At 36.7% G+C, this 19,711-nt stretch overlaps 3 protein-coding genes across 3 annotated transcripts; 1 reads left to right on the top strand and 2 right to left on the bottom strand.

The window, feature by feature from the left end:
• Positions 2,637-4,242, bottom strand: LOC109712489 (protein ODORANT1-like). Its single transcript, XM_020236075.1, has 3 exons — positions 3,949-4,242; positions 3,697-3,826; positions 2,637-3,557 (listed from the first exon to the last, which is right to left on the bottom strand). The coding sequence occupies exons 1-3, from the start codon at positions 4,082-4,084 to the stop codon at positions 2,819-2,821; spliced, it is 1,005 nt and encodes a 334-aa protein (XP_020091664.1). The 5' UTR covers positions 4,085-4,242; the 3' UTR covers positions 2,637-2,818.
• On the bottom strand, positions 12,134-18,471 carry LOC109712881 (protein CROWDED NUCLEI 4-like). Its single transcript, XM_020236675.1, has 7 exons — positions 18,145-18,471; positions 16,720-16,929; positions 16,114-16,367; positions 15,641-15,911; positions 15,447-15,530; positions 13,552-15,344; positions 12,134-12,549 (listed from the first exon to the last, which is right to left on the bottom strand). Exons 1-7 carry the CDS (start codon positions 18,319-18,321, stop codon positions 12,531-12,533), a joined length of 2,808 nt encoding a protein of 935 aa, XP_020092264.1. The 5' UTR covers positions 18,322-18,471; the 3' UTR covers positions 12,134-12,530.
• LOC109712882 (pathogenesis-related protein 1A-like) lies at positions 18,589-19,668 on the top strand. Its single transcript, XM_020236676.1, has one exon. The coding sequence runs from the start codon at positions 18,889-18,891 to the stop codon at positions 19,396-19,398; it is 510 nt and encodes a 169-aa protein (XP_020092265.1). The 5' UTR covers positions 18,589-18,888; the 3' UTR covers positions 19,399-19,668.

A 19,711-nucleotide genomic window follows, 5' to 3' on the forward strand; every position in this document is an offset into this window, starting at 1 on the left:
ATGCACTTCACCAAATTGGAGGCACATGAAAGAAAAAATTCACCCGTAATAATATATCTAAAGAAGTTGGAGGAGATACAAACAAACCTTCAAATACTAGACGTAAAAAAGAAAAAAAAAGAAAAAAAGAAAAAAGGGGGGAAATTAAAAAAAGTTTGCTTAATTGTACATTTGCATCAGTGGTCAATCCATTATTGCGAATTGATCGCTCAACTAACCGAACTATAAAGCTCGAAGAGTCAACTGTGCAACAAAACAAACAGGAAATTAGTAACAAGTTGTGATTCTTTGACACAAATTTGTTATTGGTGGACTCATCCATGTTTTCAACCTAACGAAAAAAAAAAAGTCTCCCTATCCTCTACCAAATGCTTAATAAGTTATGACCCTTGTCCTTTCCCCTCTCCGTGCCTAGCTTGCTAACTGTAGAGAGGTTTGGTGATGGTTCATGATTACCACTTGACTTAGTTGTCAAAGGTTTAATTATATATTATCCCACAATTTCTTTAATTGACGATTATATATGTAACGTGACATGAAATTTTGTACAAACTAATCGAGGAGACGTGTAACTTTAGCATACAAATTATTAATAGATCATTTATATTGCAATAACCGTGATGGTATAAAGAGATGGAAATAAGGAGAGGGATTTGCCACCCTACTTTTAGAACTATTAATTTAGGATCTTCTTTGATATGCAGTTGAATCATTAAAGCTATTAAATAACTGCTCAAGGACAATCCACCATGGTTTGAATACATTTTAAGGACTATTGACAAAGGTCAAATATTTCACACAAATTGAAAGGTTCCATTCAAATGTTTCATATACAGATCATAAAATAATCCTTCGACATATAATGTGCGTGTGTGTGTGTGTATAAATATGTATATGTATATCCTAAGTTACAGTTTTATTATCCACCCCTCCTCTATGGTGTCATGTACAGTAGATATATGTACAGCAAAAAGTGCCCAACATATAATGTATCTAGTTTACTAATAAAGTAAACATATATGTAATCTATCTCAAGTCTCATATTATTTTCAACACCTAAAACTTCATAGATCGCAGAAAAAGAAATTCATGATTGAGAGATTACAATATATAAGATCTGTTTAACTTCAAAAAATAAGGGAAATTCGAACTGTTGAAGGCTCAGTATACTAACTTAGAAAAGGAGATATAACACATATTATATTGTAATATTTAATATATACCTGTTGAAGGCTCAGTGGAATTTATAAGAAGATCTTTTTTCAGCTTTCGTAGATAAAGGAAACCATCAATTACTGTAGAAGCATTCAGTTCAAAATTGAAAAAAAAAAAAAAATTGAATCAAAAGTGGTAATTTTTTCTTTTTTCTTGAACTATACATTAACTTAATCTCTTGATCAGTTCCTCAGCTGCTATATTAGCTAACTGTGGAAGGTTCTGTGCTTTTTGAATGCATTAGTCATAAAATAATAGAAAATTCAAAATTAAGTTGCCAACATGTAGAATATTCCTTCTTTTTGAGACAGTATCTATTCAGTACTGTGACATCCATCTAACTTTTCTTCCATTAGAAAGTATATATTCATCAAATTTGCATATATAAAACCTATTATTTGTGACTGACAACATTTTGCAGCAGTTAAACGGTTGTTATTCACTGAAATTACCACTTGATGATCATCTTAACTAAGGATTAAAGAAGGAATGTGATCTCATCTAGCCATCAAAGCAATAATGCGATTACAGAAAACAAGGGAATGCAATTACAAAAAACCACAAAAGCCTTAATTGTAATTCCAATGCCATTTTACCTAAACTGTAGGTTGAGCAAGGGCTTGTGCTAATTAAAGCCCTAATAATGGAGAACTTTTGAAACAACCTGTAGGCCAGTTTTCTAAATGTACTAGATAGATAATTTGATACCATTAGTCAAATATACAGGGACTACATATGTTTTCCAGTATTTCAATATAGCAGCTAAAGTTCAAGTACGTATCAGCCGGAACTTGGATCTCTCCCAATTAATTGATCTGAACTATGAAAAACTAAGATGTATAATTATATCCTAGTACTCCTATATATATATATATATATATATATATATATATAGTAGATATGTACTTTGGAGAAAGTATATATTGCATCTTTGGCTTTAAATTGTCAAAGGCTCTTATCTACTTTAATGCCTGCTAACCTTGTCTTTCAACTCACTTTACGACTGGAAATCATACTATCGTTTACCAGGAAAAAAAGAAGAAAAAAGTTGCCCACCTTTGCATGTGGAATTGAGAGTGTGGGGCTTCAAATTTCCAAAGACAAATCAATCTCAATTCAACAAATCGAAAACACCCATAAAATGTGTAATAGTACCTAGCCCATGTTTTCTGACCAAAACAAGCCTTGAGGTGAAATTAAATGACCACTTTTGAACTCAAAAAAAAAAAAAAAGTGTAGCCTAATGTTTGTATGCATGTATGTAGGAGAGCTAGAGAGTAGAAATATAGGAAGTGGAAATGTAAACAAAACCAATCAATACAAAAACAGCTAATTAAATCATGCAGAAGTAATTCAGTTTCAAGATATCCAAGAACAGATAAAAGGGATAAAAAAAAAAGAACCAGGAGCACAAAAGCAAATTAAGTAACAACTCTCCCAAAAAGAGCGAGTTTAATTATTAAAAATTCATATCCAAGAAATTGAAACACCATGTTCACTAATCCCCCCTCCTCCTCCCCACCTCACTCTCCAATGCCCACAAAAATATACACCACTCATGCATGTAATGTATACACAAACTCCAGATGTACTGTAAATCTCTTCACTGCATCCCCAGACGCACGGGCTCTTCCAACACACACTGTTGCATTCCTTGGTAGCTTTGAAACATACCATTTGGGTACATCAAATTAGGACTCACCTGATCGTTCCAACTCATGCTTTGAGGTGCGTTGCTACACAACATGTTCGTCGACTCATCCTCGTAGATGCAATCATCTAACCCTTCTAGCTTGACCTGGTTGAAGTGGAATATCTCGTCGAGCTCGGTTTGGAAACCATTTGGACCATGCAGTATCAACCCTTCCTGCTCAAACGAACTCACTTGAAGCGAAGGCGCTACTAAGCTACTAGAAGTAGTTTGATCATCATACAGTTGAGCTAATTGCGGCGGGTGCAATGCGTTAGGGGGAGCTATGTAGCTTCCTCCGAGCTTGAGAAGTAGCTTCCGCATCGACACGTGGCAATCCTCTGCGGCGTAAGCGTTGCAGTGGCCGGGCCCGTAGGCGGGTGCGGTCGGGTCAGGCCAGAACGAGCCGGCGACGGCGCCGGTCCGGTTTACCCCTTCGGCGGAAGCCATGCTGCCGAAGCCGCCGTGCTCGGCAGTTTCCGCCTTAGCCTCCACCTTCCTGCCGAACAAGCCGGCCCGACGCGGCAGCGGCGGCAGCGCATGGTCCTTGACGCGCTGCTTCCCGAGGAACTTCTTCTTGAGCCGCGTGTTCCAGTAGTTCTTGATATCGTTATCCGTCCGCCCCGGCAATTGCGCCGCGATTATCGACCACCTGTAAAGCGCCGCACATCCAGCATACACACTTGCTAGCTCAGCGAATTAACATATATATAGTCACATCTATTTCGAATTAAACTAGCCAGGTAAGTGAAAGAGAAAGCAACATATGTACATATATATATATATATCACCTGCTGCCGATGCTGATGTAGAGGCTGCAGATGATCCGATCCTCGTCCTCGGAGAACCCGCCGTGCTTGATGTTTGGCCGGAGGTAGTTCAGCCACCGGAGCCTGCAGCTCTTGCCGCATCGCTTGAGCCCTAATACCAACAGATTCGATCAACAACAACAACAACAACAACAACAACAACATAAAACTCTTTCGCAGCTTGATGATCAATACATGTATTGATCATCAGTGCAGGGGTATCGGAACAGCTACCGATCTTTTGCGGCAGCGCTATCCAGTTGCCGCCGGTGCCGTGTTGCTCGATGTAGGACTTGAGCTTCGCGTCCTCCTCCGGCGACCACGGGCCCTTCTTCACGTTGGCTTTGTCGCAGCAAGGAGCCCTTCCCATGGTCGAGAGAGAGAGAGAGAGAGAGAGAGCTTCGTTGATTTGGAGCAGTGTGGTGTTAATCAGGGATTGATGATGAAGTTAAGGGGAGGGGGTTAATTAAGAAAGGGAGGAGGGAGAGGAGTGTGAGAGCTAGAGAGCGAGAGAGAGAGAGAAAAGGGGCAGAGTGGTGTTTTATTATTAGTTAGTAGTGAAAAGTGGGGGAAATTAAATAAGGTGGTGGGGGTGTGGGTTTTTCTCTCTTTTTTTTTCTCCTTGTCTTGCTTGGGCTCGAATCTCTCCATCATCCACCCATCAGCACCCTGGGCCCCACCACACAATTTCTAATTTCCCTGCGTTGCATTATACATACATATATACCTACGTACGTTGCTCACGTATATATACATATATATGTATGTATGTACTATTTTAGTCACGCTACATATATAGAACTAGTTAACGTCATTAATAATAAAAAATTATCGCTAAACATGTGCATGGAAATTGTTGGATATATGTTCCTTATATGAAATTCTGATATATGAATTGTAGTAAAAAAAATTCTGAAAAGTTTAATTTCCTCTATAGGAGAAAAGCGATATGTACAACTAATAATTTGGAGTTTTGTTTGGGCTCAGAATTGTACACTTTAGCTTCCCATAGCAATGTCAGAAATTGTAAACTTTTTTTTTTTTTGGTGAATCAATGCTTTACTAAAAATAACTGTAGTTGAATGAGGAGTAAAGCCTCTTAATTTGAAGTACTTGAGCGTTTGGAACATGCTTGAGAAAAGCCTTTAGAACTTGTGTTAATATCTTTGAATTTTAGATCTTTTATTTGTTAATTACACTTCTGATATGCTTTTATTTGACATTTAAAAGCTTAAAGTATCGCTAGCTATAGACCATTTTTGTTGTAGTGTAGTTGAATGAAGAGTAAAGCCTCTTAATTTGAAGTACTTGAGCGTTTGGAAGATGCATGCTTGAGAAAAGCCTTTAGAACTTGTGTTAATATCTTTGAATTTTAGATCTTTTATTTGTTAATTACGTACACTTCTGATACTTCTTACTAGGTGCAGTGGATTTTTTAGAAGTTGAACCAAACGGACACCTAATGTTACAACGATGATGACGAAAAATCGAACCAAGCATATGTCACTCAAGCTAAACTCTTGCTCAACATAATCAATCACTAGAATATATATATATATATAGGTTGATCGAGACCATGCATGCCCTTGATCGAGCCAAATGGGTTCACAAAAAACCTGTAATTTCTCAAACTCGGGCTTCACAGATTTTATTAATTAGGAACAAATTAATTAACCTTCAATGTGGGTCCATGGGATCAACTTTATATCTTACTTTACAACCAAAGCCGAAGTTGACAAGAGAAAGGATAAAGGTAATTAGGAAAGTAATGCAGTGCCTCGACTGAAGCGAGTGGAGAAGGTTATATGTTCTAATCATGCTAAAGTCGGGTTATTTATTTTTAATTAATTACAAATGAGTGCAACAATGTTCGAGGTGTGATGCAATGCTCGATGGATGGTTAACTTACGCTCAAAGCGACAAAATTAAACATACACGAGATGAGAACGTGGCGCACGATCCAGAATTAGAGAATAAAAAAGTGATGAAAATAACCTCAAATTTATATTAGTCGTAGTACAAAATGTGCATGAAATTAAGAGAAACGAAAGCAAGTTGTACTATGTACGTGCACTGATAGAAAAAATAATAAATTAACAACAACATAATACATGTATTTGGGAAATGACCAATATATGGATGTGGGAATTAGAATTAGAACATATTAAAACGAAATGAGCTTAGAACTAGCTAGGTTTCATACATAGTAGTTCGATCAAAAGTTAAATCTAATAGAAAATAATTCAGAAATAATTTTAATACATAACTAGTGATCAATTTATGTGGTACAAAAAAGAAAGAAAAAGATCAAATTAATAACTTGTAATAAACAAGAAAACAAGAAATCTAGTAAACAACATATAGGTTGGACAGTGGTTAATTTGCAATCTACTAATTTGTCTCGACATAATCTAGTAGGTGACACGACCATTTCTAGATTGAGGCTCTCCTCACGCCGCAGGATCACTTGATATGTAGCTAGGACTCTAAAGCGAAAAGTAGATCTCTATATTACTCTAAGAAATTTTTAGAGCTAGAAATAATTCTTGCTTCTTCCTAATTAATTTTGCTAGAAATTTTCCTTTCCATATTTGAAGTTTCAAAGATAGAGTCTAAATTAAATACACTAGTGAATCGTTCATATGGTGGAATTGACAAGTAAAGGATATATAATTAGCAAAATAAATATTTTGACCTTATGGAGTATGTAGCTCAGACAACAGAACATATATAAACATGTGACAATCTGTATTAGCTTAGGTGGTAAGGTATCGGGATGTGAATCATGAGTCAAGGATAATATTCTCCGCTTATTGATTTCTCTCGGGTCTTCGGGTTGGGTTCGGATGCATGTTGGATGGAGTACGCATGCGTGAGTCTTAAGGATTCAAACTGAAAGAATTTCTTTTGTTTTGAAAAAAAAGGTCACAATAATAGCTGATCTAGTTTTCTTATAAGCTGCTTAAGATTACGTACCATAGGCTTATCTAAAAGAAAATTTGGGACCACTTGTACTGTACAAGAAAAGTAACTTCTTATGTAGTGCTCAAAAGTCCTCGTCTTTTAACGTAATAATTAAGACGCTCTTTGGACCTTTCCCGTATGAGAAAAATGTGCGCAATGGATCGCACTATTAATTCCCGGGTAGTGGTAAGTGGTAAGCTATGTAGTCCTTACGAGAAACTACGATACCATTTGATTCGTAAATAAGTTATTTTTGCTTATTTCTAAAATAAGTATAATATTTTAGATAAATAAAAATTATATTAATGGATGAAAATTGAATTATTCGGAGATATTGAAAAAATTATGTTTGGATGATTAGATTAAAATGGTAGCAATAAGAGTAATTACATAAGCATAGCCGTTAGATGAAGGGATGTACGGTTAGGATGATAGCAGTCTCTGATTAAGAGTTGAATGGGCAGTTGGTTGAATAGTATGATCTAACGGATAGAAATGATCAAAAGGATAAATCTAATAGTCAAAAATTTATGAGTACAAAGGAATTTATACTCATAAGTGTATAGTAGCTGGACTCTCTTTCTCTCTCTATATATATTGCCAAAATAATAAACATAAAAATATTAACAAATTAATAATATTTTAATAATCTAATTAATTAATGAGTAATACTATATAAGATGATGAAGAAGCACACTAATTAGTTACTAATTATGAAAAATAAGTTAAAATAGTAATTATTTAATTACATAATTAATTATATATAATCAATTAATTGCTAAAATAGTTAATTAAATATTCATTAATTTAATAAGTCAAATAATTAAGTAGTTAATTAGTTATTAAATAAGTTAGTTGGTTATTAATTAGTTACATTTTTATAATCATTTATAACTTAATAAATAGGGGAATAAGATGGACTACTATTCTTTCCTTCTAACCGGTTATTCCAGAATAGCTCATTAAGAGAAGAATAGTATGTCTCAGTGCATGCATATTGGGAGAATAAGGAGAATAAGACTCCTTATTCCCCCTTTATCCCTGAAGAATAAAACAGGGCTAAAAGGACAAATAAAAGTGGTAGTAATCCATGTCATTAATGAAATATATGAGATTTATAGAAAATAAAGAAACCACTAAGCAATTTTTTCTTTCTTACAAGTTACATTTTGCACAACACATAACACCTTAATAAAAACTCATTTTATGATCGTTAGGTAACTGATATATAGCTATCATGAACTAACAAAGTCACCTTTGAGAAGGATTGAGCATTGGAACAAATAAGTCCATAAGGAGAGTCACTCTATATAGCATTGCACATTGAATGAAGTGATACGATGGGCTAATATTAATTTCTCACTGTAACATTTTATTATGATAACTTAATTTGGGTGGACCCAGCTCATTTCCACCAGGGGGTTGCACCCACTGCATGCTTTTTTTTTGTGTGGACCACATAACTTGTTAAGCTACAATTAGGTAAAAGTTTAGGTTTTTACTCTATCATGTTCATGATGTGCATCTGAATTGTTATTGACTGGGTCCCAACATTAGTCCCACGCACCCCAGGTGACATGGGAAGATTCAAAGTGCACGGCATAATATTGGTTGGTTAATTTCTCTAAAAGAGGAATTTGCTGAGAAGCTTCCCTAATTGTAGCCTCTTTATTTGAACAATAAATATAATATAATAAGATAAATTATTATTAACAGAGTAAATTAATTGAGTCCAAGTGAGTTCATTACATAAACACTGACTAAGTTTGATGTTTTAATTTGGCTTCGAATAACTAGTTGTATATTCCTACAATTAAAGTTGAAATATTGTTTATATACTCTTCCAATCTATTTAGAGGAGAAAAAAAAAATCCATCTCCCCAATTATTTGGTGTATCTTGTGAAACTAGGAGTCCAGTGAGATTCAAACTCAGAATCGTAAAAAGCTTAAAATGCTAGAAAACAAAGCTTTGAATAGTCTACGTTCAGCACGCTTCGAGATCATGTTGACATATTCCGAACGATCTACTACTCTAGATTGATTTGATAGACTAGGCTTATTGAAATTCAAGTAGATCGAAGATGATTTTTTACAAGCATAGAATTTTTGTGCAACAAGATTAATTACTATGCACACCTGATTTTGTCGGAGGGAAAGATACATGGTTTTGACATGAATGTAGGTAGGTTCATGCATGTGTCTATATATATATATATTTGCGTCGATTAGAAGATTTGGTAATTAATTAATTACGACGAATTAGAAAATCACTGCAGAAAGTAAAGTTGGTCGGCAGCCGCCGAGAAGTCAATGCCGACTTTTATATCAGCAACGAGAAATAAATACACGATGATGATCATCGTGATGTTATATTATTCAGGTTCATAGACCCGGTCCACCATTTGACTAGCACTCCACCATTTCTTCTTTTTGCTTTTCTTTTTTTTTTAAAAAAAAAAGTATGTATTTCGCATGCTTATATATATATGCAACATATGTAGCAATCTCACACAAAATGTACACAACGCATAGGGCTTTCATTAGTCACAAATTATATAGCTTGCATGGTGAATTAATTAAGGTTCCAAATTTGACCAGCACTTTGGTTTTGATTGGTTTTGCTACCCCCAAAAAAAAAAAAAAAATCAGTTGATTTTGTCGATCAATAGCTCAAGAAGAGATAATTAGCGAAAAATTGAACACGTACGATTATTTTCTAATTTTGGTTATACTGTTATATTAGCCTAAAATGGTAGATGGGTTGAAGATCCTTATTTTTAACGAATAAGTTGAAATCAAATTGTGACCTCTTTAAGACCATATTTAGATACATGAATATTTTATTTCGAATATTTTTTTAATTTGCTTAAGAATGGCATCATTTAATAGATGAAAAACATAATTAAACATCTGAACTGAAATAATATAAAAAAAGGCTGCTGGAGATTTTGCCATATTGACTATTAGAAATGCTACCCGATCGGAAACTTTTGAGTTTTGACCGGATCAATTCCATCAACTCGGAACTCATCTACAGGTCACGCTACGCAAAAAAAGAAAAACCATATCCGATCATCTCTTTTTTCTCTCCACTACACAGCTCGATTATATATGTTTTGTATTGGTCAAAATTCCAGACTAAGCAAGTTTTTTACAACCGTATCTCTTTTCTTACAATTTGATGAGTAGAAAATTTAGTTTTTTTTTTTTAAAAAAACAAAAGAGTGGTCTTAAAAAGGAGGGAAAAAATATATATATTTGCTTACAATAGAAACACCATACACCGAGGCCGAGGCAAAAATATAATTAACGAATTAGCAAACAACGTGTGTCGTTTATGTGATTGCGACGGTCGACAGACAGCTCGTGGACAACCACAAGTGGTGTGGTGTTGATGGCTGCAGGTCAACGATGGGTTCCGTTCCTTGCTTTCCCCCTTCTTTCCACGCGTCTACTGTTCGTGACCATTACCTACGTACGTCCCCTTAATAAATCATCACATGTTTTAAGCGGAAAAAAAAAAAAAACCTAGCTAATTTTCAACTATATGCGTCTCTGGAGACTATACATCCTACTGCAATTTCATAATATTAAAAAAATTAAAAATTAAAATTATCGAATTATTTACGCTAATCATTAATTCCAAAAACTTGAGCTATTAGAAATATATAACCAATTCATTTAAAGCGTACATATACAACGCCTACTGGTCTCGATTGTGACTCGGCACATCCAGCCTCACGCCACTTCAAACATGATATGACTCACCTAGCCTCACGTCATTTCGAATATAACTCGACCCAACATAGCTTCCCATCATAAGACAGGATTCTGACTTATTTAAGCCGACAAAAATGCCTTCGAAATTTTAAAATTTTTCAAAATAGGATAGGAGATACGTACTTCTAACTGCCTAATTTCAAATTAAGCCTTAGTTTAATGAATGGCTGAGCAATTGTTTGATTCTATTTTGGAATATGCGGCAGCGTTTGATAAAGAAATTTCTCTGATTTCTTTGCAGCAAACCAAAAGTATTAAACCAAAAGAAATTTCTCTGAAGTTTTTCTCTTTTCGTCAGCTCCTTCGTTAACATTTCGTTAAATTATATACAAAAAAAACTTTAAATATCTCATGTAGATTTATCGAATATTCACTTTAGTACCCTTTTATTTTAACTTTGTCACTAATTTAACAAAAAAAGTTAGTGGAGGGAATAATAAAAAAATAAAAATAAAATCACAGAGTACTAAATTAATATATTTTAAATCATAAAATACTAAAATAAAAAAGTACGAATCTCATGTATATTTTTCGTTTTTAGAATTCAAACTCACTATTTTTTATTTTTTCCTGAGTGCTGACATTTGTGAAGCAAAAACAGACTGTACCAGAGAAGTCCTAGATAAATTAATACTGCCCGCAAGAGATACTTAAAGTACCAGAAAAAAAAAAAAGGGGTACTTCAAAGCACGTTTGAATGATGAATCAGATTTTAAAACTTTACATTTAAGCCGAACATCAAGTTTGAAAAGATAAACATCTCCCAAACAGACCAGCAAATGTGCAAAGCTGATTCATACACTTTATTGTGAATACACATTTTCAGATACCCACCACATTACTAGCCGCAACCTAAAAAGTGCGTGCAAACCAATCACATTATAACATATCATATTTTTTTTGTTATCTTTTTCATGCAAAGTTTACACCGGAGATTTCCTCCAACCCCAACTACTAATTAAGCTTTGGTTGCCTCAATCCAATGTGAGAGAAAAGCTTAAGCGAGAAGCGACGTGGAAAAGTCCACTTCATAATGTTTATTGGTTGGAAGGGAAAGGTGTTCCTCTAGTACTTGTAATTGAACATTAAAGTCAACGCTAGAGAGGGGTATTAAAGTTTGTGCCCGTACTCGATCGCAAAAAAGTCCACGGTGGAGTTGCTGCGTCTTGTCCCGATCTTTACTGTAGCGAGCCAAGTCAGATGACGACAAGGTAATGTTATTTTTCAATTTATACATACCAGCATCCTATGTTACCAATTCATCTATAAATAATTTCGTACATATCAAATACTTGCCGAGTCCAAACTTACCAAAGCTCGAGTTGGATAGGTTTCCTTTATTAAATTATATCAAATTCGATGCTTAATGGAAACTTTAATGAAAAAAATGTCGAATGATTGGCGGTTAGAAATACAGAACCAATTCACTTAAAATATACAGACATAACATTCACGAATCTCGACTGTGATTCGGCTCAACCAGCCTCACACCAGTTTGAATATGGCTCGGCTTAATCCAATCTCTCGTCATTTCGAATATGACTAGCACAATCTATCTAATTTCCCGCTACGGACAGAATGATGGCTCCTTTATGCCAACTAATTTTTTTTTTTACAAAGAGCAAGTAAATCCAAAGCGAAGCAAATCATGTGAACTGAATAGAAAAATCTAGCTAAAATGAGAACAGTACTTCACCCATTATATATATAACTTTGTTATTTTTCCTTACAACAAGAATTCACATGGTTACATGTTTACAGATCCTACACTCTTGTGATCTAAAATACAGAGATTGAAGCAGCTGATAAACTACATCTCATAAACACAATGCACAAGCAAAGCATCAAACTGGAGATACAATTGGAACTAACACACTGTATTATTGTCCAGTTAGTTGAGGGAAAGTAGTTAAAAGTCTAACCGATATTGATGTTAGAAATTTGCGCGATCATGTGATAAGAAAATTCCACAGCTTCTCCTTCACAGGCACCTCTTTTTCGTCCTCATCATCAGCTTCATTATCGTCATCTTGATTTTGTTCTTGCTCTCTCGGAGCAAGGGCAACACCAGCTACTTGTTTGGCAATAAACTATGATGACCCACAAAAGAAAAGAATCAAAATGCAAGAAAAAAAATTAAAAACATGCTAGAAGGACTAAGTATAGCAGATGGGCAGCAATAAAAATGCTCAAAGATGTAAAGAGAAAAAAATGGTAGATATAATATAAGAAAGGATTATATATGTATACACACACACACACAAAAGATTACAAAAGCAGTACAAATTAAGAATTTTGAGAACTAGACAGAGATCAAGGAATTTTCACATGATAAAGTTAAAGACTGTTACACACAGAGAAAACCTTGGATGGTACTACAACTTTCAGAAAGTTCTTATCTAGTACCTGATTTTTGCTTTTCAGGGATCTATTCAAACATGAATTAGGTAAAAGTGTATCATCTCTCGTAAGAGAGGAATTTTCGGAACAGTGTTTTATGTGTGATCTTCCATTCTTGAATTGTAAGATTGTAAGATGTCTGCTGGTGCGTCGGTAGTATTTAGGCATGACGTTAAGTATCTATTGACACGGGCCGTATCTACCGTGTCGTATGGTGCTAGTAACATATTGGCACGAAACAACCCCCGTAAACAACCCCGTATCAATAGCACAGCTCAAAACCCTCTATTTTTTGAATTAGTAAATAATTTTTTCAATAAAATTCAAAAGATTCAATAAGGATACATAATAAACAGTTATAATATTTTATTGCTAAAGAAAATAAATATTTTATGTCATTATGTGCCGGCACGCATGTATTTTTTTGTGACTGGCAAACATCGGCATGGTCCAACACGCACCGTGCCGTACCGTGCCGGTAAGTTTTTGGCACAACTCCGTGCCACGGCACTTAAATCTTTGGTTTGCGCGACAACAAGACTGGCAATACAAGACAAGCAAAAATCAGAGACTTGTAGACAGTTCCAAAATTTGGTCATTCATGCACAACCATAAATCGTCACAACAAAGAACATACATATAGATTTTCCAAGTGGAAGTAGAAGCTACACCAGTCAGAAGTTGTTCCTTACCCATTGTCATCTCCTTTCTGAGCTGACATTTTCTGATTCTTCCGACTAGGTTCTAATTGCATGTCAGTGTGATCACGAGAGAATCTGCCATTTAGTCTCTTTCTTCCCAATGAAGGTACGATTTTGTCGACAGTTCGAGTTGTTTCGCCAACACCCTCTCCCAGCTGACTAATTTTCATATCAGTTTGCCCTTCCATCTTTGATATACTTTCAACATTTTGAGTGAAAGGTGACATGTTAGATATCATATCTAACTCTAGCAAATCTGTCCTTGAGTCCTCAGTCACTTTCACAAACTCCCGCAAATTCTTACTTTGAGAATGTTCCGACGAACCAGAATTAACATTATTCTCTGGAGAGCGCTGGAATATCACCTTAGTATACTTTCTGATCCAGGACAATGGAGTTGATTCTGGCACTGAAGCATCTGAAGTCTTTTCAGGAAGATATTTACCCATAGACTCATGGTTAGTATCAGTATTTTGTTCTTCAATAATTTCTTCCAAAACATCACCAACATTCATTTTAATGTTCATTGGAGCACTTTCCTTATTAGATGGTGCCATAGATAGTACCCTAGTCTCAGTTTCAATGTCCAAAGATTGCAATTCTTTCAGCTGTTCAATCTGCTGACTAATTGCTTCTCGATCTGCATGCAATAACTCCCTTTGCTTCTGCAGCTTCTCTCTTTGAGCATTAAGCACTTCAACGGAGCTCTTTATCTCCAATAATTCCCTCTCCCGCTGTTCACGCTCCAATGCGATCTCCTTTCTCTCATTATCAAGTTTCTGCAATTCAGAAGCAACATGTTCTAACTGCATTTCGATCGTTTTCTTCTGAGAGTTTATAAACTTGAGTTCTTCAGCTAGCTTTCGTGTAAATGCTTCGTCATTTTCCCTTAGCCAAGTTTCCAATTCTGCCCGCCTTTGATAAAAAGAATTTTGCAGATCCTTTCGCTGAATATTAATGTCCCTGGTAAAATCCTCCCTCTCTTGTTGAATTTTGCTTAACCAATTTGAATGCTCACGCTGCATATGAGACATAAATTCCTCTCGTTCACGAGACAAGGATTCAACACTACTCATGTACTGACTACGCAGATTATCTTTCTCTTGTTTAATGCTATCTTTCTCATTCTTAAGGTACTGAGCCACTGCTTTTCTTTCTTCAGCAATCATTTCGACCTCTTTCTTAAGTTCTTCCTTCTTTTCATCAATTAGATCCCATTCAATCTCGAATCTCTCCTTCTCAGCTTGCAATCGGTCTGCATCAGCCAAAAGTTCCATCTTTTGGGCTCTCAAACTATCGATTTCTTCTTTAAGGTTCTTTTCCAGATCAAGCACTTCATTTCTCTCTTCTCTAGTAATTTCCAGGTTTTCTTGTGCACGAGTAAGCACTATCTTCTCCTCCTCAAGTGAAGTTTTTGCCTTTTCTAATTCCATTTTCAATTTAGCGATATCCTCCCTTTCTCTCTGAATATTTTTCAACTCTAATTCCGACGCTTTTATGGATTTTTCTAGATTTTCCTTTTCCTCCTCTAATTGTTTTGATCTCATAGCTATGTCCTCTTGCTTCTCTGCAAGCTCAAAAAGTTGGAGCTCAATAGCTTGTTCCTTTTCCTGAATAGAATTTGCTCTTTCATTGAGATCAGCCTCTCCATGATCAAGAAAAATTCTTTTAGCCTCCATCTCATCCTCCACCAACTTGCGCCTCTTCTCCATTTCAGTCTCAAATTCTTCCTTTCTCCTCCCCAAAACAGCCTCTTGTTCATCAATAAGTTTTTGGATCTCAGCCTACATAATAATTACAAAAGGTGATGCATAAATAATTTGGGAAAAATGGAAACCTAAGTACAGCTATATGTGAATATAAAGTTGAAAGAGAAAAACCCTCACATGCTCTTTGCACGCAATGGTTTCTTGTAAAATAAGCAATTCACGCTCCCTTTTATCAAGCAGAGATTCCCTCCGAACAATAGCCTGCAAGCAATAATAACTAAATACATATGAACAAAAAAATAAATACATTTTATGTGCTCAGTGCTTGCCACTAAAATTAAATTACTGCAGAAAACATATTTGAGACATACGTCCTCCCTAGCTGCAAGCGCAGCTATCTTTAGATCCAAAGTAGCTTTCTCTTCCTTCAGAGCCTTGAATTCTCCAACAATTGTTGATTTGTCATCCTCCAATCTTTTCTCCAAGTAGATTAGTTCTTTCTCTCTATCAAAGATGCATTCCTCCCTCTGATTTAGAAGAGCTTGCTTCTCTAGTAACCTTTCTTCCTCTTCATGCAAAACCCTCTGACTATCATTAAGAAATTTCCTTTGAAAGCTGATTTCATTCTCCTTAGCTTCACATCTATAACATAATTTAATTGATGAGAACAAGATTAGCAGCAACACCAATAAACTCAACAAAGAATAGTATTGTTGCCTAGAAAATTGCCCAAGACGATCATAGTTCACTAGCAAATATAGAAACATCACAAATGCACGGGAAAATATTCTAATGGGTAAAGATAATGAAGGATAAAACAAACAGATGCAAAGAAATAGCTCACTCAGACTCGAATGAAATGAGACGCCTTCTGAGGTCATCTTCACGAGCCTCAACATCATGTAAACTTCTTAATGCAGCATCACGAGTAAGTTTAGCGTCTGCTTCCAAAGACTTTGCTGCAAGAAGCTTCTTTTCGGCCTCCTCGAATTTCCTTTGTGCAACTTCTGTTATGAGATGAGTTTCAGCCAGCTTGCGCTCATAAGCAACCTTTATTTCTGCTAATTCGGCGCGTACTTCATGCAAAGCCTTCTCAACCTACGTGGAAACCAGCAGCTTTGCATCATTATTAATGTACTAATTTAGATGTTGAAATAGCATCCTTTGACCCTTTCCTAATCTTACTACAATATAGACAGAACGCAAACATAAATGTTGTCCCAACAGAAAGTCCAAAATAGTTTTATTCATGAATTTTTATCCCTAAATTTCTTTGAGAAATGCATCAAACTAGAAGCATAACCAACATAGTGACAAATGCATGCACAAGTGCCCAATAAAGGGGAAAAAAACAAAGATCATAGTCACATTAACAGATAACTCACAAATTATTCTATGCATGGTAAAAGAAAAAATTGCCTCTGTGATGATTTGGGTAAGAAAATCTTACATTTACTACGCACTCTTTCTCAATGTCTAAAGCTTTCCTTAGGTTCTCTTCGCGCTTCTTGGCTTCAGCTAGAGCAGATAACTGTGCAACTCGTTCACGGTTGTAAGCAACCGCTGAAGATTCCGTGGATGCTTTGACTTGTTCACATTTAGATGTCCACTCCTTCTTCTCCATTATAAGAAGCCCCATGTGGTGTTGATAGTCATAGATCTACATTATAAATCATAGACATCACATGCATACAGAATGGAGAAAATTTACAAGTTATTCAAATCTAATGAGGCATTCACTCTAACTGAGAAAATAGCTGTAGTGTAATATAAGAGTTCGGAGGCCAAGCGATATATATAGATAAAAGACGGTAAAGGACTGCACAGTGACATATATGCGTGTTACAAAATTAACAATTGAATGATGTACAAAGTTCAAAATTCTCAAAACTGCTATGGGAAAAAAGGTATGTATACGAAACTGCAGTTAGGCACCTCGATAAGATACTCAATTTGTCCGCAAGCTGAGAAAAGACACATTTTGATTTCTGTACAAACCTTTTTCGTAAAATTGCAAACTATATAACCAACTCAGCAAACAATCAAGGTTTATGCTATAAGAAGAGCAGAAATATAAATGTGGTGAGACAAGTTACTCATTTTTCTCAATTACTATCAATCTCTAGGAAGCGCCGACTAAGCATTGAGGTAGGCCAAATAGGCAAGTTTTCTAACCAGACCACCACCTAAGTGCCGCCAATTTAGTTGGCTATTGCAATAAACCTTGTAACCTTGATAAGATCTAATTAGTGGTTTTACTTTGTGAGAAAACTTAGAAGTTCATATAGCGTATCACTTAATAGCTAGTATGACTGCTCTCATCAAATGCCCCACTTATGTTAAGAACACTTTCTTGCGTTAAATTGTGAGACAACCTTGGACACCCTTGAATGCCCACCAATTGAAAATCAAAATCAAATCAACCTCCCAAGAGACTCAAAGAACCTATAATGCCCCACTTTTTCTACTTTCTTTCTATTTCTTCCCCCCTCTTACTTTTCAGTGTCTTATGCAAGTTTAGTGACCAACAACAATTCATTCCCCTGCATTTCCACTAAATATGACAATCTCGACCAAAGATTGTAGTCACATTACTAAAACTAGTTACTGATTTTGATAAAATAAGACGGCAAAACTTCACTTTCACCCCAAAATGCTTTTAATTTATCACCATTTTATGCGTTTCAAAATAGAGAAAACTGAGTTATCACCACCTTTCTAGTTTATACAAGCAACTCGTCTAACCAACTCCAAGTCAAATGCATAAATTTTTCGAAACTCGCTACTCGAGATTCCTACCGTTTTGAACTCAATTTCTGGCAGCTTGGAACGTAAAGAACCCTGGCAACAATAGGAAGAAGAAATAGAAGGAGACCTCGGATTCGAGCTTGGCGATGTACGCGATGAGCGCAGCCTTATCCCTCCTCCTCACGGACTCCTCGTCGAACCCCGCCTCCACAAGCCGCTTCCACAGCGCCTCGTCCCCGCCGCCGCCGCCGCCGCCGAGGGAGGTAGCGGCCACCGGCGACACCCTCAGCCGCGGGCTCGCCATCGCCGGCACCGGAACCGTAGCTCGGCGGAGGAGAGAGAAGCTTCGGCGCTTGGGTTTTCTCCGATGAGCTCTACTTCGCTACTTGTAAATGCGTCGCCTTTGTAGCTCTTATTCACTTCGCACTACGGAGGAACAGGGGAGGGTTTTATTTTGAGAAGAGAGGGCTTTACTTTGGGTGGAAAATGGTTCGACTTTTTATGAAGCATTGCCGGTGAGATGATGCGGCCCGGTACGATTACCGCTCGCGAATCAGGACACTGCTGCATCTTTGGTTGGGTTCGACCCGAAGTACCTGATCCGACCCAATCAGCGGCTCTGGTCGGACCCGATCCGATGAGCTCTCGTTCTTTTTTCTTTTTTCTTTTTTTTTTTCAGTATGTGATCACTAATGTTACCCTGCATAGACCCTTCAAAAGGTGAAATGAGACACATTCCATTTAATGCTTCAAACGAAACGTCGATATATGTAATTTATCTTGCAAGTATGGGCACAAACGCTCCTTTACAATTTTATACCCCAGAGTATACGGTTTCGCTCTTCACAAAAAAACGAGTTGCAGCGACAACATGGGTCCATGCAATTCCAACCTCGCATCGCTATATCTTCTTATCTTCGCCGCGGCAATGGCAATAACAATGATTCCTCACAGCGGCAACGCTCAAAACTCGAAACAGGACATACTCAACGCTCACAACTCGGCCCGCGCCGCGGTCGGCGTCGGCCCGGTGACCTGGAACAATACGGTCGCCGCCTACGCACGCAACTACGCGGAGCGACGCAGGGCCGACTGCCGGTTGATCCACTCCGACGGCCCCTACGGCGAGAACATCTTCTGGGGCTCGGGGGCGTCGTTCACGGCGGTGGATGCAGTTGAGGATTGGGTCGCGGAGAAGCAGTTCTACGACTACCGCAGCAACGCTTGCGCCGACGGAGAGCAGTGCGGCCACTACACACAGGTGGTGTGGAGGGACTCCGTGCATGTCGGGTGCGCGCGCGCGGTGTGTGATAACGCCGATATCTTTATTACCTGCAACTACGATCCACCCGGTAACTTCGAAGGTGAATGGCCTTATTAGAAGAACAGTAAGAGATTAATATGGGGTTCTTTTTGTTTTTTGAATTTAAGCATGGATCTTGAATTGTGGTGTGACATGCATTCCGGTAAAAGAAAATAATAAAAACCAACAATTTTGTTGTGTTTTTTGGAAGGGGAGTCGCGTCTTAATACTTGGTATTTTACTTTTTCTTTTTCTTTTTTGAATTTGGAGATTATGGTTTTTCGTAACGGTAATAAAATTAAGGATTAATGTTCAAGTAAATTTTGGTGTTAGGACTAGTTTGGACAATGCAGAGGACGTGTTGAAGTGTTAGTACATGCATTAATATTTT

Source organism: Ananas comosus, linkage group 7, assembly GCF_001540865.1.
Source record: "Ananas comosus cultivar F153 linkage group 7, ASM154086v1, whole genome shotgun sequence".
NCBI lineage: Eukaryota > Viridiplantae > Streptophyta > Magnoliopsida > Poales > Bromeliaceae > Ananas > Ananas comosus.

Coding starts and splice junctions, on each gene's coding strand:
- LOC109712489 (XM_020236075.1), bottom strand. CDS start 4,084: ATGGGAAGGGCTCCTTGCTGCGACAAAGCCAACGTGAAGAAGGGCCCG. Junction 3,827..3,948: donor AGCGCTGCCGCAAAAGATCG/GTAGCTGTTCCG, acceptor TGTTGGTATTAG/GGCTCAAGCGATGCGGCAAG. Junction 3,558..3,696: donor TACATCAGCATCGGCAGCAG/GTGATATATATA, acceptor GGCGCTTTACAG/GTGGTCGATAATCGCGGCGC.
- LOC109712881 (XM_020236675.1), bottom strand. CDS start 18,321: ATGGCGAGCCCGCGGCTGAGGGTGTCGCCGGTGGCCGCTACCTCCCTC. Junction 16,368..16,719: donor AGAAAGAGTGCGTAGTAAAT/GTAAGATTTTCT, acceptor GTTTCCACGTAG/GTTGAGAAGGCTTTGCATGA. Junction 15,912..16,113: donor CTCATTTCATTCGAGTCTGA/GTGAGCTATTTC, acceptor ATTATGTTATAG/ATGTGAAGCTAAGGAGAATG.
- LOC109712882 (XM_020236676.1), top strand. CDS start 18,889: ATGGGTCCATGCAATTCCAACCTCGCATCGCTATATCTTCTTATCTTC.